Source organism: Brassica napus, chromosome A7, assembly GCF_020379485.1.
Source record: "Brassica napus cultivar Da-Ae chromosome A7, Da-Ae, whole genome shotgun sequence".
Lineage (NCBI taxonomy): Eukaryota > Viridiplantae > Streptophyta > Magnoliopsida > Brassicales > Brassicaceae > Brassica > Brassica napus.
The window spans coordinates 19,025,080-19,052,351 of record NC_063440.1 but is presented as its reverse complement, the minus strand read 5'-3'; the positions used below and the strand labels follow the sequence as shown (position 1 = coordinate 19,052,351).

The 27,272-nt window shown below is 37.0% G+C and overlaps 6 protein-coding genes across 9 annotated transcripts; 3 read left to right on the top strand and 3 right to left on the bottom strand.

The window, feature by feature from the left end:
* Positions 1–405: 405 nt before the first annotated feature.
* LOC106353365 (cyclin-A2-4-like) lies at positions 406–3,375 on the bottom strand. Its single transcript, XM_048735712.1, has 9 exons — positions 2,873–3,375; positions 2,212–2,550; positions 1,982–2,132; positions 1,762–1,898; positions 1,463–1,689; positions 1,187–1,373; positions 945–1,094; positions 722–856; positions 406–628 (listed from the first exon to the last, which is right to left on the bottom strand). The coding sequence occupies exons 2-9, from the start codon at positions 2,470–2,472 to the stop codon at positions 575–577; spliced, it is 1,302 nt and encodes a 433-aa protein (XP_048591669.1). The 5' UTR covers positions 2,473–2,550; positions 2,873–3,375; the 3' UTR covers positions 406–574.
* A 5,548-nt stretch (positions 3,376–8,923) lies between these two features.
* LOC106356890 (aromatic aminotransferase ISS1-like) lies at positions 8,924–10,990 on the top strand. 2 transcript variants are annotated; one of them, XM_048735711.1, is made up of 8 exons: positions 8,924–9,031; positions 9,106–9,153; positions 9,344–9,472; positions 9,545–9,604; positions 9,690–9,846; positions 9,938–10,103; positions 10,182–10,230; positions 10,365–10,990. In XM_048735711.1, exons 1-8 carry the CDS (start codon positions 8,969–8,971, stop codon positions 10,815–10,817), a joined length of 1,125 nt encoding a protein of 374 aa, XP_048591668.1. In that variant the 5' UTR covers positions 8,924–8,968; the 3' UTR covers positions 10,818–10,990. The 2 variants fall into 2 exon arrangements, with proteins under 2 accessions (XP_048591668.1, XP_013652064.1); XM_013796610.3 differs by having other exon boundaries at positions 10,182–10,290.
* Positions 10,991–11,341: 351 nt separating this feature from the next.
* LOC106353363 (katanin p60 ATPase-containing subunit A1-like) lies at positions 11,342–13,933 on the top strand. Its single transcript, XM_048735710.1, has 7 exons — positions 11,342–11,609; positions 11,815–12,301; positions 12,399–12,596; positions 12,738–12,982; positions 13,068–13,226; positions 13,313–13,400; positions 13,498–13,933. Exons 1-7 carry the CDS (start codon positions 11,473–11,475, stop codon positions 13,777–13,779), a joined length of 1,596 nt encoding a protein of 531 aa, XP_048591667.1. The 5' UTR covers positions 11,342–11,472; the 3' UTR covers positions 13,780–13,933.
* On the bottom strand, positions 13,906–16,713 carry LOC106353362 (ADP,ATP carrier protein 1, chloroplastic). Its single transcript, XM_013793110.3, has 5 exons — positions 15,818–16,713; positions 15,257–15,511; positions 15,040–15,183; positions 14,611–14,958; positions 13,906–14,531 (listed from the first exon to the last, which is right to left on the bottom strand). Exons 1-5 carry the CDS (start codon positions 16,580–16,582, stop codon positions 14,193–14,195), a joined length of 1,851 nt encoding a protein of 616 aa, XP_013648564.2. The 5' UTR covers positions 16,583–16,713; the 3' UTR covers positions 13,906–14,192.
* Positions 16,714–18,852: 2,139 nt separating this feature from the next.
* LOC106353361 (pentatricopeptide repeat-containing protein At1g80270, mitochondrial-like) lies at positions 18,853–21,294 on the bottom strand. 3 transcript variants are annotated; one of them, XM_013793108.3, is made up of 4 exons: positions 21,210–21,294; positions 21,031–21,102; positions 20,307–20,874; positions 18,853–20,234 (listed from the first exon to the last, which is right to left on the bottom strand). In XM_013793108.3, the coding sequence occupies exons 2-4, from the start codon at positions 21,057–21,059 to the stop codon at positions 18,987–18,989; spliced, it is 1,845 nt and encodes a 614-aa protein (XP_013648562.1). In that variant the 5' UTR covers positions 21,060–21,102; positions 21,210–21,294; the 3' UTR covers positions 18,853–18,986. The 3 variants fall into 3 exon arrangements, with proteins under 3 accessions (XP_013648562.1, XP_013648563.1, XP_013648561.1); XM_013793109.3 differs by having other exon boundaries at positions 21,031–21,097; positions 21,210–21,265; XM_013793107.3 differs by having other exon boundaries at positions 21,031–21,274.
* Positions 21,295–24,368: 3,074 nt separating this feature from the next.
* Positions 24,369–25,990, top strand: LOC106356889. The gene is made up of 3 exons (XM_013796609.3): positions 24,369–24,519; positions 24,613–25,110; positions 25,291–25,990. The coding sequence occupies exons 1-3, from the start codon at positions 24,441–24,443 to the stop codon at positions 25,821–25,823; spliced, it is 1,110 nt and encodes a 369-aa protein (XP_013652063.1). The 5' UTR covers positions 24,369–24,440; the 3' UTR covers positions 25,824–25,990.
* The last annotated feature ends 1,282 nt before the right edge of the window (positions 25,991–27,272 follow it).

Genomic DNA, 27,272 nt, shown 5'->3' with positions numbered 1-27,272 from the left:
AAATATTGTTTAAAAATAGTAAAATATTTATTTTTACTATAACTAATGATATACATGGATCCCGCAAGTTGGTCAGCAAATTTTGACAGGACAGACAGATATATGTTTTTTTTTCTTTATGGATTATGCAGATCAAATTTTAAAATAAAAAAGATTTAACCCGTGGATTAGTGGATCAACCAGGAAGATTTGACCCGTTTCTCAACTTTAATAATATGCGAGTCATATTTAATTTCCTCATGTCGGAAACGCGTAGTTAATCCACTACTTGTCTCTCCCTCTTTCATTACTGTCCTTTTTTATTTTATTAACGTCAATACTCTCGTCTTACCGACCATAACAACTCCGATTTGGAAGAACCAAACATGTCTACACTAAACCGTAATATACCGGGATCCGGGAATGAGACCGTAGAAAGATTTTTTATCTATATCACTACTGTTTTATTTAGCAGAGAGAGAGTAACAGGTGAAAACGAATTGAAAGGCCGAAAACCGGAACATAGGACAATGTTACACGTGTGTTATATCGGTTAGGAGATGATTAAACCGCTTGGTTTAGTCTCTTTTTTTCTTCAAAATAGCCTATCAGGTAGCTCCGGAGAAGTGAACACCGCCACGGATTTGAACTGTATAAATATTTAAATTAACCACAACTAATTTTTAACCGAACGTTTATCAAAACCAAACTGAAATTTAACTTCAGTTTTTATTTTATTTACCTTGTCTTGTTTGTACTTCATACGTATAGAGTTTAGTGGACATCCTTTGGTGTTAAGCTGCAGTTCTTGCAAGGCCTGAACACATGCTTTAAGATCGGAGGCTTTATACGTTGTGTAATGCTCCAGTGTTGCATTCTAAAATAACAGAGTAAAAGTCGTGTGAGATTCAATATTTGTGGAACAGAACGTAAGTGATATGTGTCTTAAACGAACAAGAACAGACCCAAGGGTGGCTTGATTGGTTCATAGTCCACTTGGCAAGAAAAACAGCCGAAGCAGCTATAACCGAAGGCAGAAACTTCAAGAATTCACACTCTACTAACGTCAATTCCGTTAGATAATTCGCCAGAAACTCCATTTCCACACTTGGCATCTGCATATCAACAACATTCCAACAAAAAAAAGTTTCAAACTTTCTGCTAATGTTTGATGAGCACGGATAGATACATAAAGGTAGCAATTTACCACATGAGAAGCTTGAGCTGCTCGGAGAAATCTCCTGAGGAATGTTTTCGAAGTGGGAGTGTAAATCTGAAAACTAAAATGCTTCAGTACTTGGCTCTCCATTTCCAGGACCTGATCTCTTGTGTAAGTGTTGTCCGTGATGAAACAGAACTCTTCAATGCGTGGCGCATAGATTTCCTCATACTTCCTTTTAACAAAGTTTCAAGGAACAACATTAACTCAGACAAGCATTGTTTGATACTCTGGGGAGAGATTATTAGTTGATGAGGAACTTACGAGGCAATGAGCATACAAGTGATGCCGAGCAATTGAAGTCTTTGTCTTTCAATGTAGTTCCCATGAAGAAACCAATCTATGAGATACACTGTGAGGTAAAGAGTGTCAGGTACAAGTGTGTATTCCTCTGAGACCTCAACAAGCCAATCAACAAGGATTCCGCGCATTGTCTTAGTCACATCTCTTTGTGTTCTCTCCATAAAATCAGGAGATGGCCGCCGTTTAAGCTGAGAAACAGACAAGTCATTAGATAAAGTCATAAAACCAGATGCATTCAAAATCCCAAAGGGGTTTATTACCTCAGCAACACGCATGTTGTAGTGTATTTCAGGTGCATATAGGCTACATAGTAGATGATCCTTAACATCTGAATCAATGTCAATGAATTTTGAGCTACTTGCCACAATGGAACTTCCTCCAACACAGCTTCTTTCAACTGTAAAACCATTTCCAAGAATTAAAAAAAACTATCAGAAAATATTATCAATCACCTGTAGCTAAACAAGTAGTAGTATTCACCTGTGGAAGTTGATCTCCCAGGGGGTCTTGGAGGCAACTTGGAACTCGGCTTTTCGATAAAGCTACAAGAAGATGCTTCGTTTGTGCCTGTACACACAACTTGTACCTCTGCGTTTGTAACCCTGGAGGAACTTGCCCTTCCCTTCTTTATCTGTTTGATATTCTCCACTTGTCAGCAAAAAAAAATTGCCAATATTAGGAAGCAGTATTGTTGTGTATATAATAACAACCTGAATTTTATTCTCGCAGGCAACGTTTGTGATATCATTAAGAACAGCTCGCCTCTTAGGTGCATTGGCATTCTTATCATCCGAGGCTGTTCTTTTACTGTTTGCTCTCAGAACCCTTCCCTGGTTGTTGATCAGTGTAGTACTAGTAGCAGCCACTTCTGAAGATGTTGCAAGATTAGAAGAAGCACGCGCAAGGGCACGAGTTATAGGGCGAGGATGGAGAGGTATGGTGTTTCCAGAAACGGCTTTCTCATTCCCCATGGCTTGAGAAACTCTGCTGAGACGATCCAACAACACCTTTTGATTCGTCTTGGCAGAAGATCAGCTTCAACTAGTGATCTGTGGAATTGAAGTATAAGATCAATGGTATGAAGATGCAACAGAGACAAACAGATCTATATCCAGGTAAGACAGAGAAGCTAGCATGAAAATGTGGAGCTGCAAGATCTCACAAAAGAACCTTATCGATCAGTTCTTAAAAACACCAAGGTGGAATGAATCAACTCACATTTTCTTTTATCCAAGAAAACAAACAGAAAAACTCTCAAGAAGAAAAAAAACACATCGGAACAGAGAAGATGCAGGTGCGCGTGCGAACAACATTACATTTATAAAAAAAAAAAACAGAGAAGATAAAAGACAGGCTGCGATGGGAACTTACTAGGCTCCAGATCAAATTCTTCAAATAAGAAAAGTTCTTTTGGGAGCTTTGGGGGCAGATGGAGAGAAAGTAAATGTATAGTGAATTCCCTTTTATGCAGATGCAGGGACGCTTGTCTGTCTGTGGAAGTGAGCGGGATTTTATCAAGGAGTGTTTTAAGATATTAATTTAATATTTCACTTTTAAAACTTTATTATTAGAAAGAAATGTTTATTTTTGTACTTCTTATAGTTCTCTCTACCTAAACTTGTTGACTGTTTGACCATCAAATAAGAAAATAACTCAGAGTTTATTGTGATTAGTGTTTAATTCTTTCAATTTAGAGTATGTGATTGCACATAATTTTTCATATATTCTGTTTAGTGCTCATTTTACCTTTTCTACATCTTAATCACATAATCACATTTGCTATTTTTGGGTTCTCTGTCATTTTCATTTCACCATTAACCTGTTGTAAATTAATGAGGTTTGATTTCTCATGCAGGTGTTTTTTTTTCTTTCTTTTCGAATGTTTTCTCATTTATTTTGTCAGTAACATTTAAAATTTAAACAAATAAAGTGAAGGAACGATCGAGGAACTGTTACGTTTTCCCATGCACTGTGACTATTTAAAAATTTGGTGTTACTCTACACAGCGTGGCTATTCATCCGAAGGTAAATAAAAGTGATTATAAAACATCATTTTGCTTTAAAGGTGAATAAAAGTGATTAAGTTACAAACTCTGTTCAGATTTTTAAGATTCGAAGTAGGATTCCTTCAGTTTTTTTTTAATACTAGTAAAATTTCAAACTTTAAAAATATTTAAAAGAACTAACTAGTAAAATAAAAACAAAGACCAAATGCAAGTTTCACCCCTGAATCAGTCTTCTTCTTTAGCTTTTATCTTTACTAGAGTTTTTAACCGCGCTACGCGCGGATAAGATATTATATGTATTTCTCAATTCTAAAAAAATAATATATAATATTGTATTACATTATTTAAAGAATATAAAATAAGACTACATAACATAAATATTTTTTAAAATTTTCTTTGAGAAAATTATTATGTTGTTTGATTGTTGTACTTGATTCGCATATATATTTTTATTATCAGTAAATAATATATATTTATTATATAATATAAGAAAAATAAAATTATTTACTTTTTAAACAACTTTGTCTCATGTTGGGGACTCGGTTATAGACATATCATATTCAAAGAAGACATTTTACAGTTATCAATCTTCTTAAAAGTCAAGAAACAAATCTGAATATCAAAACAATATCTCATACGATCTCTTTGTGGAATAACTACTCTAAAGTAATTGAATTTAGGCATCAAAAAGGACTGGAAATGGATGTGCATATGTGTTATCTAAGTCAGCTTTACAAAGTACTATTCATAGTTCATATATCTTTTATGTCCATCCTATTTTTTTTGTCCATCATTTCTTAAACATCTTGAAATAATTGATGCTAATTAATAATAAAATTTTGGCTGGCAAAAAAAAATCAAATTTGTCTAATTATCGCTAAAATATTTAATATTGTCTAAGAAGCTTTCAAGTGATATCATAGTTTAGTTTTTGTTAGTTTTTTTGTCAATTTTTAGAGTTTTTTGTATTTAAGATTTTTTCCATATTAAGCTTCTATTTCTTTCACTGAATTGATATATATATATATATATATATATATATATATATATATATGTCATAAAAATTACCATCAAATCATTTTTACTTATTTATTATTTTGTTTTTAATGAAAATACACTTTAAATAATTTAATTTAAAATAAAATTATATATTAATTTGTTGTATTCTAACAATTTGAATGATTTAATTAATTTGCTTTGGTGGATAACTTAAGAAGTTTTCATATGAATCGGAGAAAGCAATCTTATGTTGTTATATTATATTTATTTGTGTATATAGAATCTATATATAATGCTAGTGTAATAAAGAAAGAACATTTTTTTTGTAACTTCAAAAAGATACATTATTACAATTTGAAATTAATCAAAATTGAATAAAATGGTAATTAAATATTTGTAAATCTAATTGTTTTTTTATCTTGTTCAGTTGGATTCTCATGAAAAGAAATCGATAGGTTAAACAAATGTTTCAAAATTTGAAATGTTTCAAAATTTGTTGTGTTATTGTTTTGTCTATAAATTACAAAATTTATTGAATTCATATATTTAATTATTACACCCTTAAATAATATTTTATTAAGACATTAGAGAACTATGTTTTGAGTTGTTTTGACAAAATTGTACAAAAATCTATGTTTTTTCATATTTGTCACGGAAATTTATATGTTAAACTTACTTTTACAAAATTCTTAACTTTGTAACGAAAACAAAAATCTATGTTTTTTCATATTTTTCAATGTTCTCACACTTTCGAAGAAGTCACTTACTTATTTTTTTTTACAAAACAAAGTATCGGAATCTTGAAAGTTGAATTCATATTATTGTAATTATACATAAGAGTTTGTGATTACATAATTAGTGATTCTTGTATATGTGTTCAAGAAAGTTTCAATGGCTTAGTGGTAACTGTCCTATATTAATGTCATAATAACCCGGGTTCGATCCTTTCCATCGCCTTGTTTTCCATTTTTTACGAAAAAATAAATGAAATGACGTGGCAATTTCGGACTCTCTGATTGGTTGATTTTTCTATCCTACGTGGACGTCCTCTCCATGGCTTATATTTACCTTTTAGTATAGTATAGATGTTTCTGTTGATCTTTATATATTCATTTTTGCTTATTTGGACACCACATGCCAAGGATCTATCCATAAATTCTAATCCATCCTTTCAATTAAAGTGATTTGTAGAACTTAAAGAACCCGTTTTGTTTTTAATACTGTATATTAAAAACCTTTACGGTCATATCAAATTTATACATTTGTAAAATAAAAAACAGTATGTGCAAATCAAACTCTAGTATTGATTCAGAGGTGAATTATTTGATTAATTAGTTTTTATAAAGAACACAAAAGTTATTACATAATGCGATTTTAATTTTTAATTTCATGTAAAACAAAACTTATATATAATTTTCTTAACGGTTGCTTTGACCAAATCTACATGAACTTGGTCATTTGGGAGGAGAGATCTCCACGATAAACCTTCTACACTAGTATGTCAGATCACATGACATGAATCATAAAACCGTAATAGATCTCATTGGCCTTGGACGCATAAGACTAAAAACAAATAAAATATTATTTCAATGGTTAGATCTGCAGGAGCCACTGAAGAAAAAAAAAACATATTAAGGAAGTGAATAGAAAAGTAGTGGACTCTGCATTTTCAGGTTTTGTTATGTTCCACGACTTAATGCTTAGCATGCTGCTTGCTGATCAATTTTTGTAGTGAACGTTAATTCTAGAACGACGAATTGTATATTTGATGAGTTGCATTATGCATCGTTAGATAAATTTCTTGCCGTTTTATATTGTCAAGTATAAGTGTAAGTTATCATTGCTTAGCATTGGTATTTTCGTTGTGTTGGCTTTTGATTGGTGACTGAGTTATCATTGATTAAGTGTAAGTTAGAAATATAATTCAAAAGTGTTAACAGTTATGAATTAATTTTAGATTTTTGAGTTACTATTTAAATTATATGAGTTACAGTTTTGAGTTATCATTTTAGTAAAATTAATAAATCATGTGGTAGCTCATATAAAAGAAAATGCCATGCGTTAAGATTTGAGTTAGTATTTTTTTGGTTTTCAACTAAAAACCCACGTTCACTTTTAACTACATTAAACTAAAAAAATCTTTCCAAATTCATTTGATAGTCGCCTACGGTTATCCATGTAATTATTAAACATTTTCAATAGTTTTAATTAGTATTTCTGTTTGGTGACTATTGTTATGACATAATTTTATATATGGGTGCCTTTCTTATATATATAATACATAGATTAAATATCTTTGTTAAATTTAAATTAATATATATATATATATATATTTGTTTTATCTAATATTTTATTAAATATGTAATAAATATTATTATTTGTTTTATCTAATATTTTATAAATATGTAATAAATATTATTATATATATATATATATACTATTTTGTATAAAAAATACTAATCATTTATTATTTTTAAAGTAGTAATTCATATTTTAGTGCAAACTCATTATATAAATTATAAATAAATATGTAGACACCCTATTTTATAAAAAAATATATGTACAAATGGATTTTTAATTTTAATTTAATATATTTTCTAATATATTTTATCAAATTTATAATTAATATTATTATTATTGATATCCATAATATGTCTCTTAAAAAATACATACTGATTTAACCAAAAAGTAATAATACATACATACTGTAACTTATACATCAAAAATAAAAATATTACCAGTTAATTATTTGAAAACATACAATAACTCATATTTTTACAGTAAACTTACTGCATAAATCTACAGTTTTAATATAAATTTATCTAATTTAACTCTAGTATTACGTGTCACCAATCGGATTCGTAATCTTTAGAGTTCAAAACTCCACAATGCATGTTGTTTGTTTTATTGACTAAACTCTCAGATTTGAAATGTAAACTGAATTTGTTATAAAGGTATGATTAAATTTTGGGTTAATTTGAAAAACGTGAAAAGTCAAAAGCTATGATTATTTTGTCAATAAGCGAAACGGCAATAAAGTCTAAATGATTATAAGTCAAAATGTTCAAACGAAACTTTGATGTTAAATGATTATAACCGAAGAAATCATACAAACAAAAATGTATTTAAAGTATAGAGGCACAACACACGAGTATTTGAAAAGCTACACAAAGAACCAAAAGTCTTTATCACTAACCACATGGGAGAATGGGAGTTACGTATTCAAAGCTATAAATCTAGGATTTCAAAATTTAAGAGAGAAAACTGTTGTATCGATCAGTTATATAAATACTTGTGTTTATATATTTTTATTGTATGTATAATTAATAAGATGAATGCGTTAAAGCTGCAAGTGTGAGAAGGACGTAACGAGAGGACGTCGTGGACCTAATTAATAATAACGTAGATCTGCACGATTCAAACTAACACACAACTGCACAAAAAGAAACAGGAAAATAAAAGGGGTGGGGGGAATTTCAAAACTGAGAAGACAGAAACAGGCGTATAGTCTTAAAAACATTAAAATCAGGTCATGTTTGGTCGTTCCATTTTTTTTCATTCATTTGAACATGGCATGATTTTAATGTTTTTTTTTTGGTGAACACATGATTTTAATGTTTGCAAGACTATGTAGTACGATCCAGTCATTATTTATACTAAACATGTCAAGATTTATACAACCTGCCATGATTTTAATGTTTGTAAGACTATATGTGATCCAGTCAATTTTTATAGTAAATGATCATGTCAAATATTTCCCCTCCATTAGCCATATATATGACTGAATTTGTAACAAGTAACAACATATAGGGGGTCGAAGAATAAATGCGTCTATGTGTAATATACAAACATGCACACAGTTTCGAGCACACATGTAATAGATGAGCCAAAAAGGGCTTTTTTTTTCTCAAATCTTTGATGACATTTATGTTGTCAGTTTCAAAAAGATGATTACAAAAATGTATTTCCATCTCATGTAGAAAACGAGATCAATAACAATGTATAATCCACAAAAATCAAAGCTAGATGAGCCAAAAAGGGCTTATATAGATGAAAATAAGGGCCCAAATATCAAAGCTAGAGAAACATATTAAGAAGGTGAAACTAGATCAATGAGAAATGAGATACGTCTGATTCCTTTTAGCATGCAAAGCAAATCTCATGGTTGATCACGCGGCACATGTAACAAGATGATTTTCAACTGGGCGAGTCTGGGAAACAGCGAACGATTATTAACAAAGGCGTTACTCTTTTGTGACTAGTCTTTTACCTTTTTTTTGTTCTTTTGGAGTAAAGTGTACTTTTAAAAGTAAGAAGAAGAAGACAAGGAAAAGGCGTGCTTTAACGCTCATACTTGTTTTAGGGGTTATCGTCCACGATCAGCGGTTTCTTCCTCTTCAGTATTATATATATGTATCCAACAACTCGACCCTAAATACGAAAACAATAAAATTTCATAGAAATGGGTTCGTTCGGGATGCTATCGAGGAGAGCCTTGGGCACCGAAGTCCCCGTCATGACTCAGGTCATCCTCCAATTCCTATTCATTGTTTCTTCTTCTTTGGTTTTTGTGAGAAGTTGTTTGGTTTTTGCGTGCAGATTCGGGAACTAGCGGCCGAACTGACCAACCCCATGTCTCTCGCCCAGGTTTGTTGCCTTCTCGAAATACGTGTTTTAATAATCTAGTTTTGTAACTTTGGGTTTCGACGTTCGTGAGTGTTTCATTCCTTAAACTTGTATACTCTTATTATATTCTTTATTGCATGCATCCAAACAATGACTTGAAACATATAGATTATGTCTGAATTTTGATTCTCTGGGGAATTATTGATTGCAGGGAGTGGTGTATTGGCAGCCTCCTCAAAAGGCCTTAGACAAGGTCAAGGAGCTTGTCTGGGATCCTGCTATTAGCTCTTATGGTCCTGATGAAGGTTTGCCTGAGCTACGAGTGGCTCTTCAAAAAAAGGTAACCATCATATAAGAAACAAATAAATATTTTCTTTAATCCAGTAAACGTTTACTTGTCTTTGTTCTGAAGCTGCGTGAAGAAAACAAGCTTACCAAATCAGCTGTGATGGTTACTGCTGGTGCCAATCAGGTCTCTTTCTTTACGCTTTTTTTTTGCCAAGACTCTTTTTTTGTTTCTACTCTCATACTATCTGTATGTAAACAAATGCATGCAGGCGTTTGTGAATCTAGTCCTTGCACTATGTGACCCCGGTGATTCGGTTGTCATGTTTCAGCCATACTACTTCAATGCCTACACGGCCTTCCAGATGACTGGAGTCACCAACATCATCGTTGGTCCTCGTCATCCACACACTCTCTATCCCGACGCAGGTAAACCTCCTTCACTGCTCTCTGAATCACATTACTTTAAATAGCTTTCAAGTTGTGACTCGTGAGAGCCTCTATTTTTATTTATTGCCAGACTGGTTAGAGAGGACGCTCTCTGATTCTAAACCGACCCCAAAAGTTGTTAGTTTAGTGAATCCTGGTAACCCAAGCGGCACCAATCTCCCTGAACCTCTCCTCAAGAGGATTTCAGATATATGCAAAGATGCTGGGTGTTGGCTTATTATAGATAACACATACGAGTCAGTTCCTCCTCATTTGATGATTTGAATTTTTTTTATTTTTTATGTTGTTAAATAATAGATACGAAAAATGGGCAGGTATTTCATGTATGACGGTTCAAAACATTGTTGCGTTGAGGGAGACCAGGTTGTTAACATCTTCTCCTTCTCTAAAACCTATGGCATGATGGGTTGGAGGCTTGGATACGTGAGTGCCTCTTGTATTTCCAAATTATTTGATTATGGTATTTAATCTTGATGAAACGTTTGATGGACTGGCAGATAGCATACTCAGAGAACTTAGATGGGTTTGCGGCAGAGCTTTTGAAAATTCAAGATAACATCCCAATATGTGCCTCCATAATATCTCAGCGACTGGCTTTACACGCTTTAGAGGAAGGTGGTGGGTGGGTAAGAGAGCGGGTAAAGGGTCTGGTGAAGAACAGGGAGATTGTTAAAGAGGCCCTTGAGCCGCTGGGGAAGGAGAACGTCAAGGGAGGAGAAGGAGCGATTTACCTGTGGGCAAAACTACCGGAGGAACACAGAGATGATTTCAAGGTGGTGAGGTGGCTGGCTCACCGTCATGGTGTGGTGGTGGTCCCGGGGTGTGCATGTGGTAGCCCAGGGCATGTCCGTGTTTCCTTTGGAGGGTTGAAGGAGGAGGAAACGAGGGAGGCTGCAGAGAGGCTGAGGAAAGGGTTAGAGGAGCTGGTTCACCGTGGAATGGTGGAATAAAATGGTTGCTTTGCGTTGTTGTATTGAAGTTATTAATAGAGCCTTTTTGAATAAATAAAGAGTGTTTCGACTCTTCATCGACCACAAAAGTCATTTGTATTGGGATGGTGTTCCCTTTGGTTTTGTGTATACATCCATCGATTCAAATGATTTCATCTTTTTTTTTGGGCAAAGATTTTATACTTCAATAACGCCAAATTAGCCTTTGATTAGTAGTATAAACCAAATCCAAAAGTAATATACTTGGCTTAGCTTTGTTGGTTATAAAATCTTGGTTAATGAAATTTAAACACAAAAAAGTTAGAGCTTGAGTTAATAAAATTTTGATATAGACCGTTAGGAGAATAGGAGGTAGTTAGTAGACACACGTTAATTACAAATTGTTATAATCAAACCTTTAATTTGAATGAAGAGAATAAAGTTAAAAATCAATGATCTTCAAAGCTTTAGTGGATTCAAAGTGGGCCTTAAATGGGCCCGGATCTAAATTTGAATTAAAGAGAAGACCACTGGATCATTTACGTGGCTTCCATCTTCTTCTACTCCGTCTTCCCCATTGATTCCGACGAGTCCCATCACTCCGAAATCTGAGAACGAAGGGGAGATCCCGAGATCGAAGCTCAAGATTTAATTTTTCCCGGAAGCAAAGAGAGAAATGGTGGGTAGTACTAGTAGCAATAACTCGCTGTCGGGTCTACAAGATCACTTGAAATTAGCGAGAGAATACGCACTAGAAGGCTCCTACGACACCTCAGTCATCTTCTTCGATGGCGCCATTGCTCAGATCAACAAGTAACTAACCACCTCCTCCTCTCTTCACTCTTGAATCTAACATTTTATCAACCCCCATCCTCAAGCCCTAGCTACTTCGATTTTGTTCAATGTTAATGGTCTTAGTTCGAATCCCTAGAAACTGCATTGCTCAATGACATTAGTAGAGATAATAAAAGATCAGTCTTTATCTTTATTAACTTGTTCTAAAAATACTATCTTTTAGGCATTTAAACAGCCTTGACGATGCCACGTCACGTACCAAATGGATGAACGTCAAGAAGGCGGTAATGGAAGAGACCGAAGTTGTGAAGCAGCTGGAAGCAGAGAGGAGAGCGTTTAAAGAAGCTCCCACTGGTCGTAGCCGTCCTTCTTCTCCACCTATCAATAGCACCAAGTCCTCCTCCTTTGTCTTTCAGCCTTTGGATGAGTATCCAACCTCATCATCCTCCTCCGGTGCTCCTATGGATGATCCTGATGTCTGGAGGCCTCCTACTCGTGACGTCGCTAGTCGAAGACCCGCCAGGGCTGGTCAAAGCGGTATGAGAAAGTCACCTAACGATGGGGCTTGGGCTCGTGGCGGTGGTCCAACAACGCGGACGGCTCCGGCTACGCGTGGTGGGAGAGGTGGTAAGTCTGCTGCTGCAAGTGCACGCTCTTCCGCTGTGGGGAAGAAAGGCGCTGCCTCCAAATCTACCAAGCCTGAGTCTACGGTATGTTTTTTATTTTTAGTCCTGCCTTTTCTTGTTTGTGTGTGCTTTTACTGCAAATGATATTTAGAAGTTTGTGGCTTTTTGGGATGGTAATTAGAGTGGTGATGGTGAAGATGGGAAGTCAAAAAGGGGATTGTATGACGGGCCTGATGAGGATCTGGCTGCTATGCTTGAAAGGGATGTGTTGGACTCAACTCCTGGTGTTCATTGGGATGATGTTGCTGGTTTGTCTGAAGCCAAAAGGCTGCTTGAGGAAGCGGTTGTTCTTCCTTTATGGATGCCTGAATACTTCCAGGTACTTTGTTTGTTTCTTGTGGATGTGTATTCTTAGAGGCTGGAGCAAACCATATAAGTAATGAAGATAATGAAAGTGTCAGTTCGTCTGTTATGTACTTTCTAGTTATGGAGGGATTGTTAATTTTGATTGCTCTTCCAGGGTATTCGGAGACCGTGGAAAGGAGTTCTCATGTTTGGTCCTCCTGGGACGGGTAAAACTCTGTTGGCAAAAGCAGTTGCAACCGAGTGTGGTACAACGTTCTTTAACGTCTCTTCTGCTACATTAGCTTCAAAATGGCGCGGAGAGAGTGAGCGGATGGTCAGATGCCTGTTTGATCTTGCCAGGGCGTATGCTCCAAGCACCATTTTTATTGACGAGATCGACTCTCTTTGCAACTCTCGGGGGTAAGCTTATTCACGACACTCAGATTGATTTTAAGCAGACTGAATCCATGTGTAATTGGTGAATGTATGTATGGAATGGATGCAGGGGTTCGGGAGAGCATGAGTCGTCAAGAAGGGTGAAATCAGAACTCCTAGTTCAAGTAGATGGAGTTAGCAATACAGCGACAAATGAAGATGGTAGTCGCAAGATAGTGATGGTGTTAGCAGCTACCAATTTCCCATGGGACATAGACGAAGCTCTCAGGTTTCCAATTTTCTTCTTACTGTTTTTAAGGTTGCTCAAATATAATGCGACTGCTGACTGACTCTTGAGCTCGTGATACTCTGCAGGAGGAGGCTGGAAAAACGTATATACATCCCACTTCCAGATTTAGAAAGTCGGAAAGCTCTTATCAATATCAATCTGAGAACAGTTGAGGTAAGTTTGCTGATATGAATACTAATAGTATCTATGTTGGCTCGATGCAGTGCAGCATATGTACTGGATGGGTTATGTGTATGTGTATGTGTTTCAGGTGGCGAGTGATGTGAACATTGAAGATGTGGCTCGGAGAACAGAAGGGTACAGTGGAGATGATCTGACGAACGTGTGCAGGGACGCGTCAATGAACGGGATGAGAAGGAAGATAGCAGGGAAAACGAGGGATGAGATAAAGAACATGTCAAAGGACGATATCTCAAACGATCCTGTGGCTATGTGTGATTTCGAAGAGGCCATTAAGAAAGTGCAACCCAGTGTGTCTTCCTCCGATATCGAGAAACACGAGAAGTGGCTCTCTGAGTTTGGATCCGCTTAAACCAACCCACTTTTTTCCCTAAAACAAAGTGATGTGTGAGCTTTTTGTGTTTGTGTTTATATTGTTATTTATTAATTTGCCATTTGTCAGACTATTCTTTTGTTTCTGTATTACGTATATTCCAACTGGAAAAAGGACTTGTATTTTTATTTTATTTGAAGGTTCAGAGAGACAACACAAGGATTGTATGATAATCAATCATCTACTTGAATAATTAAAACAATACACATGACAAGAAACTTAGAACTTAAGACCAAACTGAAATGAAAATGAATTGTTCAAAAAAAACTAAAGACTAAAAAGAGTGGAGTGGTGGTGCAAAAGAGCCAATGTTTGAGAGTCTTTTTCTCACTCTCAAACTCTTTATTTTGATTTCATTTTTCCTAAAATCAAATATTCAAAAGCCCTTTTGTTTATATGTTGGTGGGAGCTGATTTCTCAGGCCAACTGCTAGTTGATTCTCCAAGAGAACCGTTTCCACCTTCCTCTTGAGACACAACAGGTATCTTCACAGACGAAGCTCTCTCCATTTCCTTCTCTAGCTCTTCTTCAGACCTCAACGCATTGAACTGTCCCTCCAGTGACTTAGCCGCAGCTAACCATGCAGTGACAATGACCAACAGTATCATTCCTAGGTATGGTGTTGAATTGGCTAGTGATCCAAATGATAAGATCATGAACTGTTGGATTAGAGCACCCCCTGATTTCCCCAACGGGTTGCAAACCACGTCAATTGCAGCTTTCCCTTTGACCTGCACAATCTCTCAACCTCAACACAAAACTACTTTCTTCAATATGTATTATTTAAAAAAAGAAGAAAAATTAGCAAACCTTGGTATCCTCATCCAAGGGGATGTAAGCCATTTCTTTACAAGGATCGAACAAGCTGTACTTGGCACTCTTGCTGAAGATATTCTGGAGAGCACCAACATAAACAGCTGCCAGTAGCGGAGTCATACCAAGCTTGGCAACAAGTGGTGCAAATGGGCCACCAAACAATATCAAAGAGAAGAAGGCGACACCAGTCAATAACAGAACAGTTGGAGTGATCTTCGCAGCTACTCCCCAGCCATACTTATCAAATACGTATTGACTGAGAAGCATCATTGTGAATGTTGCAATACCAGTGCATGTTGAGAAGTCACCCATGAAGGCTGAGTAGTCGTTTGGGCTAGGAAACTGCAGAGTATAATGAAGGAAAATTAAAAAGCTAAGCACTGTGAATGCAAGGACAATAGATGAGGAGCTGTATGTACATACCTGAGCTTTAAGCTTTGATTTCCATGTGACTTCCACAAGGTTGATACTAATACCATACGCCACAACTAAAGTAGCAAGATCTCTAATGTATGGTGATGACACCAAGAACTTCAAGCTCTCCATCGTTCCCATCTTAGGTTTGTTCTGTAAAAAGAGATAAAACAAATCAGAAGAGCCATCCTTATTAAACAGAACATAAGCTTCTGTATGCCATTACCTTCTTCTTCAGGCTACGAGTTGGAAGAGGAACGTATCTATTAACCCACCAATATAGAAAACAAATGGCAAGTCCCATTCCCACAACAATGCTCATCATAGCTTTCAATGAAACTGCCCAGCCGTCAACTCCAGGACCAAGATTTTTTCTCAAGTTAGAAAAATACTTCACCGTTCTTCCAGAGAAAATCAGCGCAACATTGGCTCCGAGTCCAAACAAGGGGTAGAATTTCTTGGCTTCATCCACAGTTGTGATCTGCAAAGAGATTAAACCACTTCTATATGAAAAAACTCACAAACCACTGACTTGTAATCATATATGCTGCATGACTACACATCAACAAAACTCAGCTGCAATCAAAGACTATTACAGTAATAAAGCATGCCCTGAGATTTTGGGAGTTCTAGACAATTTTAGTAAGAATTCAATTAAAACAAAAAATTCTTTACAAATTTGGAACTATTTTTATCTAATTTTCTTCAAATATTGGGGGACATATAAGCTAATGTTTAACTGGCCTATTTCACACAGAAAAAAAAATCTACAGGGAAGTGTAATCACCTGATTAGCAAAGCCCCAGAAGAGAACTGAAATAACCACACTACCCCAAAGCTCAGCCATGACATAAAACAAACAGAAACTCCAAATCCTCAAGATAGCAAGAGGACCCATGAACCTTGGACCGAGAGCAGCAAGGAGCTTATCAGCAAGAGCCTCCGGGTGAATATAGTTGCTGAGAGGGTACATAACGAAACCAAAGGCCCCAAAGTAGATGATGAAAGGGATAATAACGGTGTAAAAGAGAGCCTTTTTGGACAGAACGTTGGAGAGCTTGGTGTAGAGGAGCATGAACCCAATAGCCATAGGGAGATTGACCCACGTCTTCAAAAAGGGAATAATCTCAGCTGAACTTCCTTTCGCCGTCACCACCAAAACATCCTTCGTGTCCCTCAGGATCGTGTAGTTGAACAGAATGCAAAAGAACATTAAGCCTAAAGGTATGATCTTTTTCAACGTTGTGACTTCCACGCCGAAGATCTTTGGTGATGGTACGACTGCGGCGGTGTCGCCTTCGTTGAGGAGAGCTCCTCCGTCTGCCTCCGCCTTGCATATGAACTCGTGGCTTCTCTCCTTGTGGGAAATGGAAATCGTTGGCTCAAAGGATTGAGCTTTCTTGAAGGAGAGGGACAAGGCGGGTGGAGTTCTTGGCTTGGAGGAGAAAAGTCTATGCTTTAAGCCGTGGGATGGGTGGAGAAGGCTTCTTCTCGCTCCGATGGGTTTGGCGGGTAAGGAGAGGATTCCTCTGGTTTGTATCGCCGCTTCCATCTTTATCTCTCTCTTTGGGGAAATACACAGAGAGAAATGTGAGAGGAGATGATAAAAGGAGGAGGTGAGTGGGTAGTGCGAAGAAGAAGAAAGAATATAGTTTTTTTTTTTTTTTTTTGGCAATGAGATATTTACAGGATGTAATAAAAAAAACACTAAAAGGTCACTGTCTGAATGCTAAATAAGCTAATTTTTCGGATTTAAGGAAATAAAATTGGTCTCGGGAAGGATAAATTTGCGGTGGTGTTGTTCAACCATGTCCATGTGAGCTTTTTTATTTATTTCATGGTAGAAAAAGTCTCAGCGGGTGATACAGCAAATTTCTGTTTTACCCTCAAATGCACAACTAAAAATGACTGTAATGACCTTTTTGGGGATTATTTATTACTAATGAGGTTTGGTGGGTGGCAACTACTTTCTTTTCTTTTGAGTTAGGTGGCTAAATAATGCTCTATTTACTTTACCTAAATTAAATCACGTGTTATATAATTTAATATTAAGAAAATAGTACTATTATTTATTCATATTTTCCAGGTTTTTATAATGTAATAATCAGATGGAGCTTACTCCATAGTTTCGAACTTCGTTTGTCTTTGTCAAAATTTTATATTTACTATCAGGGTGGTCAGTATGTTCTTATAGAATTAGTTTGCGTACCAATGCAAAATAGACAATATAAACCTTCATGTGAAAAATATTTATGTCGTCAAGTGTCAAAACAAAATAGATTTTGGATTGATTATCTTCCTTGATTTGGTCGAGCATCACAGTTAGTCATCTACACTCAATTGTTTTTCCCTTTTCAAACGTAAAGGAATTTGCATCCTGAGTTCATTTCTGACGGCGGCCCAAAAATAAGACGACAAAAGGAAATAAGCTGACCAAACTCTTATATGGAGTACATTTTAGTGGCAATTTTTTTATTTTGCGTCATTTTGTCAACTTTAATATTGCATAATTCTATATTCCTAAGGACCAGTTAGAAAACATATATTCGCTGGAAAGGTATGAAGGTGGTCTAAATGTTTTCAAGAGGCGCATCATCTAATCTAGAGGGATACGATTTTGAATAACAAATGACATATGAAAAAGATGGCACCAATCCAATCCATGCAACACACATGTTTTTTAGTGATTAATTATGATGCAAATAAATGTATTTGTTCCTAATATACAGTATATTTTATATCTTTTGAAATAAATGATTTTTTGTGATACTTCAAAGAAAAATGACTCACGGATCTTTCTGTAAGAAAAATCGATATAATTTATGTTTTCATATTCAAACAAAAAAAAATCGATAATTTTGATGAAGAGGATAACTGGCAGCCGTGGGATGAAAGAGACGGCTCCGATTGTCAGTGCACCAACTTGCCGAAGAAATATCACAAGGAGGGAAAGAGGCATGGGAGGGAGCGTGTTGCTGACCTAATTAAAAAGATCCAATCGATTCCCTCCATTCTCAATATTCTTTCTGCGAGAAACATTAAAGTGGGACCAAATGGTTTCACGAGAGATAACCCTTTTATTACAACCCAACGGTAATGAGATCTTCCACTTGGCGACGTAATAACGGTTCTTCCTATACATGCAAGCAAGATTGCACTTTTTACCCAGAGATATTTGTACTGGGTGTGTGTGGTGATAATAGAAAGAAACAAACGGTGTTTCTTGTATACACGTCACAACCTTCGTTGTTGACAGCTTTGCTCTTTCCGCCCAAGATGTTTCTCTTTTTGTCGTTTTTTTTCTACAAAACAAAACTCCTCCGACGGCTCCGTATATGCCACGCCATTTTCAAGAATTTTCTCTTTGCAAGCAATGGCATAATTCATCTTTATCCTGTTGTTACTGGACTTGGACATTTTAGATGTTCAGTTAGGCCCGTTTACAAACAAAAGTGATCAGAACCAAAGCTAGCAATACGCACTCATCACTGGACTTGGACACATAAAAAAGGTTTGAAATGGTTCATTCTCTGTCACACACGCATACACAAGCATTCCGGATATACGAGACAGCCCTTTTTCCCCAAACCTTACCATCTTGCCCATTACTCTATGAGCTAATGCACTTGCTTCAAGGTCTTTCTGAGTGACTTGAGTGATCAGTTGAACTCTAGTAGTTGTGTATCATTCATCATAACCAAGGTCTTCTATTTATTTATCAGTTAAAAGATGAGTAACATTCCATCTTTTTTTATTCTAAGTTACTCATAAAACCAGACTACCCCAAATCTTAGAGGTCATGAAGCTTGGAGGTTTCTGAAGTGAATCAACCACCAAATAACCCAAACAGAAACATTAAAAAAATACAGTACCTAAGCAAAGCCTCAAACTAAACGTTAGAAAGACAAGGGGGAACAAAGCAGAAAGAACAAAGGAGTAGGAGGAAAGACTCTGACTCAATCCAGAATATCAGAGATAGCTGTCTTCTTAAACGGATCACCTTGAGCCAACTGTGCAGCCATAGCTTTGTTCGGAAAGATATTATCAGCCTTCATTCTATCTCTCATCCCATACGCAGGAGCTTTAGCGTTCAAGTAACCCTGCATGAGTGCCTGGAACTGCCTAAGCCGAGATGTATACCCAACCTCCCTCATCTTCTGGAATATCTTCTCAGTGTTATGAACATCTCCCCGTTTCGCGTACTCGTCCATGATGTACATGAACGAGCTCATCATCAGCTTCGTATGGCTCTGTTTCGACGCCTTGCTCAGCAAAGAATCAGCCTTCTCGACTTCCCCTGCTTCCACGTACAGCCTGATGAGTGCATCCCATGTCGACGCCTCGATCCTGCAACCGCTCTCCGCCATTCGCTTAACCAGATCTTTCCCCTTCGAGAGCATCTTGTGATCCACGTACACCCTCAGGAGAACAGAGAAAGTGTTTGAAGAAACCCTCCTGTCCATCTTGATAACCTTCTCGAAAACCTCCTCCGCCTCTTGCACCTTATCAAGCTTCCCAAAAGCCTGGATCGCAGAAAGGGACTCCTCGAAGCGAGGCTTCGGTTCACAGATCTTCCACACTCTCCTCACCTCGTCTTCCCTCCCGAGAGAGGCGTAGATGGATAGCAAATCTTTGAACGCTCTCCGGTTCGCCTCTAAGCTTTCCCCTTCCATCTCTTTCAAAACACTCTCGGCCTTCTCCTTAAGCCCAGCTACCGAGTAGTGCCTAGCGATGATAGCTTGCGTGTTGAAGTCAGGCTCAACGCCTTCGTCCTTCATCGTCTCCACAACCTGCTCCATCCCCTTTATGTCGTTAGACGACCCTTTGACGTCAATCAAGATCTTGTAAGTGAGGAGACTCGGCTTGACGTTCTCTTTCTCCATGAGGAGAAGCACGTCTGCGATCTTCTTCCTGTCAACTCTCTTGTAGAGGAGAAGCATCTGATCACAGGTGAAGCCAGAGCGAGGGAACCCCAAGTCCTTCATTCTGTTGAAGACAAGCTCAGACTTCTTGACATTGCAAGCAACCACACAGTTCGCCAGAAGGGTGCGGTACATCACTTCCCCTCTGAAGGATTTGGGAATCTTGTCCACGTAAGCTTCTCCCTTCTCCAAGCCACGCGTTTTGACAATGAGATCTAAGCGAGAAGCGTAGTCTCTCTCGTTCATTTCGATCTTCTTATTTGCCTCCAACCACTCTGACATCTAATACAAAAACAGCAAAACCGTTGGAACACATCCAAGTCAACACAAGAACAACAACAAGTAAAAGTTTACCTGTAAGGCTCTTCCGTACATGCGACGCCTACGGAGCTGGAGCATGGCCTTAGCAACCTCGGTTCGGGTGATCTCATTTCCTTCTTCTTCCACCCATTTATCAAGTGCACTGCCTACAGAGAGACCTCCTGCAGAGACAATGGCCTTGAAAAGCTCGGATTGCTTCTTTTCTAAAGTCTTTTTACTATCATCGGTTTCAGCGAGGTCTAGCTCCAGCTCTTCTTCTTCATCTTCGTCATCAGCAGCGGAGAGCTTTCCCTCATCGACGTCACTATCATCACTACTACTGCTACTGGTACTAGACTCTTGGCCTGACTTAGAGTTTTCAAGTTCGGAGAAACCGTCTTCGAGGTCGTCATCTTCCTCTTGATCACTTTTAGTGCCGGCACTCGAGGAGAGAAGACGGTTACCCATAGAAGAAGACATGTTGTAAACTCTTGGAAGGGGTTCAAGTTGTTGATCATGAAGAATGGAGTGGGATTGAAGAGTGAATAAGCTTCTTTCTCCGGATTGAATCTCATTTGAATAAACAGCAGTAGTACAAGCACCAAGTCGGAGTCTCTGGGATCTGAAAATTAGTATAAAGTTGGTCGCTTGTTCAATATAACCCAACACAGACAAAATAAAAACGGAACCCTTTTGAAATAGATTGAAACCAAGCTAATAAAGCCTAAAAATGAGATATCTTTCGGATCAAAAGAGAGTGAGAGAGAGAGATACGAACCTCCGTAAAACTTTGGAAAGGGCGAACATGATTGGTCTCTCGAAACGATCAGTGGATTTTCACCTGTCTGCTCTATGAAACACACCACAAAGATCAGATTAACAGTAAGAAAAAAGGCTTTGGCTACAGCAATTAATAGATCGGATTCTACAAAAAGCGAAGAAGGTTTAGGAGATTACAGTCGACGAAGAAGAAGAAGAAGAAATGAAAACAGAGTGGGTTGATGAAATGAGAGGAGATGTCAAATAAAAATAGGGTTTAGGGTTTTACGCTTTTTACGGGAATGACCATTTTGTCCTCGGATTATCCTATAAATGTTGTTCTCAATAGCTTTTGCCATATGGGCCCTTTGTTAACCTTTAAATAATGGATAGCCTTCTTCCTTTTTTTTTTTTTTGATCAACTACCTTCTTCCTTTTTCTCAATTTTACATGTTTTTGAATTTCAAACTTGACGAGTATATATAATCTACTGACATACAAGCTCGAAAATGTCTAGTTTGCAATTTACACACATCTTACAAATAATATCTAATCAAAAAACAGTGGCAAGCCTAGAAGCTTTGGAAGCTACTATGAAAGAATTCTAGAAGCTCCAACAATGGATCGTGAGATCCAAAGATTTGACAACTCTTCCCCGGTCTGTCTCTAATTAGTTGATTCAGACGTCAGATTTGGCTGTCCAAGTTCTGGAAGACTTGGTCTCTGCTCCAGAAGCAGTCTTCAAGCTTCCAGTGTCAGGCATGCAGTGGTAATTGTAACTGATTCTGGTCACTAAATCAGCCAAATGAGGAAAGTGTCCCACATTCAGCTTAGAAGACAACACCTGCAAGTTCAACTTCCCATTAACCAACCCCTTTATTATCAATCATAAGAGGTCAAGTTACAAGTACATAAAGATTTTAAGATAAGACGTTCTTACTGAACCAGTAACATCTGCTTTCAACTTTGCCACAAACATACTTATATTACTCCAGCACAAAACGGATACTGTAATTATAACAAATGATATAGTATCAGACAATACCCTATCCATTACGTATTGATGAAAAAAGCATCCACAAAATTGAGGAGCTTCTGTTCCAGTAACCAGTGGTGCTTGCGGATTTTTGTTGCAGTCTTTACCCTATTATACACAAAACGCACCAAGTCAGCTAAGTTTATCAAACTAAACCACACTCATCAGTATTGATTACTACTTATATTCATCAGTATTGATTAAAAGACTGATTAGGCTCTTTGAAACTGGATTTGAATGTTACATGAAGCATTCTAAAATGGTAGAAATGAGTTCAAGAGAGAGATATCAAAGACCTTCCACGTCCACCTCCGTGCTTTAATTTATCAAGCACATATTTTGCTCGTTTGACCTTCCACAAAAATCCCGTCACCTGTTTTCATTTAAATAATTAACACATAGAGCTCAAAATCATCATTTGATAACTCTCCCTTGCCCAGCTTATCGGATATGACAGTCCCAACATTATTAATTTTTAGAGGTTTCACTCCTATGAATTTTTTTTTATAAAATTATATTATTTTATAGAGATTTTTAGTGTATATTAATTTATAGAGTATTAATTTAAAGAGGTTATACTGTATTTCACAACTCTATAAATTCCATCAATATAAGGTGTAGGGGTTCGGGTCCCATTGCGTTCGGATGAAATTTTTAAAAAATTTCTGATCGGGTTTGGTTCAATTCGGTTCAAATCAAATTATAACTGATATCTAACTTCATCTAGAAATCTTTTAAAAAAACACTACTGAAATTAATCAAAAACATACTATTCTTCAATTAGGGCTGGGTAACTAGGTCTTAATCGGGTTTCAGTTCAGATCCATCTGAATTTTGAGTTTCTAGGTTCATTAATTTTATCTCCATTCACATATTATAAAATTTCGGCTCAGATTCAGTTCGAGTTTAGTCGGATTCGGTTCAGATTTAGTTACATGTACAAGATCCGGTTGAACATGAAATCTTTTCCGATATTAATCGGATTATCAGTTCTAAAAATATTCATTTATTATTAATTAAACTCAGTATTATTCTAATCTTTCAATAAATTTATGTACTTGGCAAACCATATATTTTTTCTTCAAAATAATTTTGGGATCTTCAAAATAATTTTGGGAAACTCGTCTATCGACCATACGAGACTCCTCTTTAAATATGTTTGCTGTTAATTCCACATTATTGCTGTTATTCAAAGCGAAGCTCAAATATGTTTGATTGACTAAATTAAGTTTCGCTTTGAATTACAACTATTCAAAGCGAAACTTAATTACGCATTATTGCTGTTATATAGTGTAATTAATCCCTTATACATCCGAACATAATTTAGTCAATCAAACAAAATATGCAAGTAAGAAACAAAACTTAGGTAGCAGATAACAAGACCATCATTTTGATGTTTGAGTCGATTCAACTTACTAGTTATACATTTCACTTACAAGGAAAAGTGAAATGCTAGAAACAGAGCTCAAAAGCAACATAAAAACAGAAGGTTTGCACATCTTTTTAATTTGCAGATGCATTTCCCACTAACAAAGTAACAACTTCAGCATAATTATGATATTAGTTTTTTTTTTGCTAAAATAATTATGCTATTAGTTGGTATAGAATATTAAAATAATGTGTATTGTAGCTAAAGGATCAAATGCATTTGGAAATAATAAACTCCAACATCTTTTGGGACATTTGAAATATTGATGGCAGCTTCTAATGCGGTAGAGTCGGCAGTTGTACCTGCACCAGAAAACAACCTACCCCTTCACGTGTTGATCCAAATGTGATCACTATTTCAATCTGATCATATATCATTGATTCATTTTGACTTCATCTTTTTATTATTTTATATATTTTCAAAAACAGCACATACATATTCATGGCGATATATAACTTATAGTTGTTGCGTTGTATATGAAAACAAATATCAATACGTAGTCTAAATAATTAAATTTGGTATGCTAATGATCAATTGTCAAGACATCTCAAGGATACAAAATTTCAATCATTTTGTAATCATGGCATTTATAGTTTAATACTGATAAAACAAAGCGTTTTGTTTGTCAACCAAGTTATATATATATATATATAACTGTTTAAACCAATTGGTATCTTAATAATAGTATAATATTTGTTAAACAAAGAACTAAAAATGCATCGAAGAAACCAAATTCGTAATCATGAAGTCAATGTTTCCTGAGCTGCATGTGTCTACGTAGCATCTGACAAACAGATCCCATGCAAGAGGATGCTTCCAGTGGCATTCTCGTGATTGTTCGTCCAAACCATGTGTTCGATCTTGTAACTCAAACCCATATAAACCCCATCATTCTCCACACTTTACATATTCACAGTTTTGCTCTATCTTCAATATTCATCTCCCACCCAATTAGGAAGTGACAATGTATCAAGAAGCCGCACTTCTCTTAGCGCTACTCTGCGTTTCTTCTAATGTCGCGGTGTCTGCTCCAATCCGCGACGGTAGTAAACTATAATGCTCATCATTAAACACAACTCTTTTAGTAAACTCAAAAATCTTGACTTACAAAATTTGTAATGCTTTGGTGATTTCAGGTTTATTACCAAACGGTAATTTCGAGATAGGTCCAAAACCGTCCCAACTGAAAGGATCCGTTGTTAAGGAACGAAACGCCGTTGCTCACTGGGACATGACCGGCTTCGTGGAGTACATCAAAGCTGGTCAGAAACAAGACGACATGGTTTTGGTCGTACCGGAAGGCTCATCAGCCGTCAGGTTAGGCAACGAGGCCTCAATCTCCCAGAAAATATCCGTACGATCAGGTCGTCTATATTCGATTACGTTCAGCGCCGCTCGAACTTGCGCTCAGGACGAGCGGCTTAACATCTCCGTCACGCATGAGTCTGGTGTCATCCCTATCCAGACAATGTACGGCAGCGATGGCTGGGACTCGTACTCATGGGCTTTTAAAGCTGGTGGACCTGAAATCGTGATCCGGATCCATAACCCGGGTCATGAAGAGCACCCGGCTTGTGGACCGCTGATCGACGCTGTTGCTATCAAGGCTTTGTTCCCTCCAAGATTCTCCGGATGTAAGTAAACCGTAAACACATCATATGTGTTGAGTAAAAACCGAAACATTTTTTTTTAATTAAAATTTTATAAAATAACAACTCGAAACAGGAATAAGGTTTTTGATTACAAATTTCAAACAAATTTCTTTAATTTCTCTAACCGAAACATCTTGGTTTATGTGTATTTGGTTATTTTAGATAATCTCATAAAGAACGGGAACTTCGAGGAAGGACCTTACGTGTTTTCCACGGCAAAGTGGGGAGTACTGATACCACCTTTCATCGAGGACGACAACAGCCCTTTGCCTGGATGGATAATCGAGTCTCTCAAGGCCGTTAAGTACGTGGACAAGGCACACTTCTTCGTCCCTGAGGGACACAGAGCCATCGAGCTTGTTGGAGGCAAAGAGAGTGCCGTTTCTCAGATCGTGAGGACGTCACCTAACAAATTCTACGCCCTCACTTTCAACGTTGGAGACGCCAGAGACGCTTGCGAAGGACCCATGGCAGTGGAGGCGTTCGCTGGACGTGGCAAGACCCTGGTGGAGTACGTGTCTAAGGGGAAAGGCGGGTTTAAACGGGGAAGGCTTGTGTTCAAGGCGGTGTCGGCGAGGACTCGAGTCACTTTCCTCAGCACGTTTTACCATATGAAGAATGATCACTCTGGCTCGCTTTGTGGTCCGGTCGTCGACGACGTAAGGCTGGTGGCGGTTAAGACACTCCGAGGTTAAGACCGGAGTTTTCTTAGCTTTTGCTTTTAAGTCAAAGTGGTCATTTACAATATATCTATAGTACAATTAATGGTTGATTGTAATTTATGTTCCAAAATTTATATAATAAATGTAATGTTACTATCTAATCTGTTTTTACAAAGTTTATGAACAAGTTAGCAACTGGATATACAATGAACATAATAAACATGATCCTATATCCATTTCTAAGGAGAAGAAGACAACAACTGTCTTTAAACGAGCATGGTACCTGGTTGTTGAACTTTGGTTAGGGCAGCTATTAGTCTGGGAATGGTGATCTGAAAGCTATAACTGAAGCAACCAGGACACTTTTTCCATGTCAACTGTGTTGCTTACACACCAGATTCCCAGTAATTGGCAATTGGGGCTGACTGATGATAACAAAGTTAAGGTACGCAGCAAAATCTTAAAGAGTTTTGTTCAAGATCATACTTGTTCTCTGGTTCCATGTTTGGTTAACAATCTTGAGTTTGTATTGCTTTAGTTGTTTGGAACGTTTCAGGGTTATGTTTTACCACCACCTTTTTAAAGAGGACACAAATGCAGTATAACTGCTCTTTGTATTTGTGGCAAGTGCTACCATGAAATTTTCATAATTTGTTTAATATGCTTAAATTTTAGTTGTTTTTTCTTAGTAAATACCATTTTCTAGCTATAGTTTTTAAGCTTAAACAAGATTTACCCCCACCAAAAAATAATCCTACATCCGCCACTGCCTCTTAAGCCCATCTCTGGATGGCATTGCCCGTGATTAAGATTTCCTAAGAGATATCGCCAGTCTGTTTCATTTACAGCTAACCCCAGAGACGACGTGATCTCTGCAGCGACTCTACATTCCACATTCATTTGAGTTAATTCAATTGGTGTTTTACTTATTCCAGTAACAGGGACCGAATCACATCCATTTGATGTCCACCTATATTCTCAATGGGCATTAGGGCCTCAGACCACGGACTGATGTTTTTTTTTTGAACACAACTTGTTTTCATTAATCATTAACTTGCATGAGTACAATAACTAGAGGGAATTAAACATCCTCTTTGATTAAAAAGATAAACAACAACATAAGCTAAATGAGATAAATCTTCATAAAAAGTTGACAGCGAATTCGAGACGAAGCTTGAATGCGTCGATAAAACCTTCGAGATCAGCTGAAAGATAGTCACATAATGTGACGTTGAAAGCCAGCTCTCACCTACGAGAAACCCAAAAGTAATCTCGGTTGCCTCTTCAGGTCCCGTAGAAACCGCTACACAAGAAGACAGACTGGTAGAGAAACTAAAGCCAGAACTCAGCAATAGAACCGAGAAAGTATATCCTTTCATTGAAAGAAGGTATGAGATCCACTCCTTATGAGAGGAGGGTAGAACAAGCAACCAAGATGTTCCCGATGAATCCAACGGAAAACTCTTCATAACTAAAAGATAT

Coding starts and splice junctions, on each gene's coding strand:
- LOC106353365 (XM_048735712.1), bottom strand. CDS start 2,472: ATGGGGAATGAGAAAGCCGTTTCTGGAAACACCATACCTCTCCATCCT. Junction 1,690..1,761: donor ACAACATGCGTGTTGCTGAG/GTAATAAACCCC, acceptor TCTGTTTCTCAG/CTTAAACGGCGGCCATCTCC. Junction 1,095..1,186: donor CAGCTCAAGCTTCTCATGTG/GTAAATTGCTAC, acceptor GTTGATATGCAG/ATGCCAAGTGTGGAAATGGA.
- LOC106356890 (XM_013796610.3), top strand. CDS start 8,969: ATGGGTTCGTTCGGGATGCTATCGAGGAGAGCCTTGGGCACCGAAGTC. Junction 9,154..9,343: donor ACCCCATGTCTCTCGCCCAG/GTTTGTTGCCTT, acceptor TATTGATTGCAG/GGAGTGGTGTATTGGCAGCC. Junction 9,847..9,937: donor CACTCTCTATCCCGACGCAG/GTAAACCTCCTT, acceptor ATTTATTGCCAG/ACTGGTTAGAGAGGACGCTC.
- LOC106353363 (XM_048735710.1), top strand. CDS start 11,473: ATGGTGGGTAGTACTAGTAGCAATAACTCGCTGTCGGGTCTACAAGAT. Junction 11,610..11,814: donor GCCATTGCTCAGATCAACAA/GTAACTAACCAC, acceptor ACTATCTTTTAG/GCATTTAAACAGCCTTGACG. Junction 12,983..13,067: donor TCTCTTTGCAACTCTCGGGG/GTAAGCTTATTC, acceptor GAATGGATGCAG/GGGTTCGGGAGAGCATGAGT.
- LOC106353362 (XM_013793110.3), bottom strand. CDS start 16,582: ATGGAAGCGGCGATACAAACCAGAGGAATCCTCTCCTTACCCGCCAAA. Junction 15,512..15,817: donor TCTGGGGCTTTGCTAATCAG/GTGATTACACTT, acceptor ATCTCTTTGCAG/ATCACAACTGTGGATGAAGC. Junction 15,184..15,256: donor CTCGTAGCCTGAAGAAGAAG/GTAATGGCATAC, acceptor CTCTTTTTACAG/AACAAACCTAAGATGGGAAC.
- LOC106353361 (XM_013793108.3), bottom strand. CDS start 21,059: ATGTTCGCCCTTTCCAAAGTTTTACGGAG. Junction 20,875..21,030: donor CTTTCCAAAGTTTTACGGAG/GTTCGTATCTCT, acceptor ACTAATTTTCAG/ATCCCAGAGACTCCGACTTG. Junction 20,235..20,306: donor TGTACGGAAGAGCCTTACAG/GTAAACTTTTAC, acceptor TTTTTGTATTAG/ATGTCAGAGTGGTTGGAGGC.
- LOC106356889 (XM_013796609.3), top strand. CDS start 24,441: ATGTATCAAGAAGCCGCACTTCTCTTAGCGCTACTCTGCGTTTCTTCT. Junction 24,520..24,612: donor GTCTGCTCCAATCCGCGACG/GTAGTAAACTAT, acceptor TGGTGATTTCAG/GTTTATTACCAAACGGTAAT. Junction 25,111..25,290: donor CCCTCCAAGATTCTCCGGAT/GTAAGTAAACCG, acceptor TGGTTATTTTAG/ATAATCTCATAAAGAACGGG.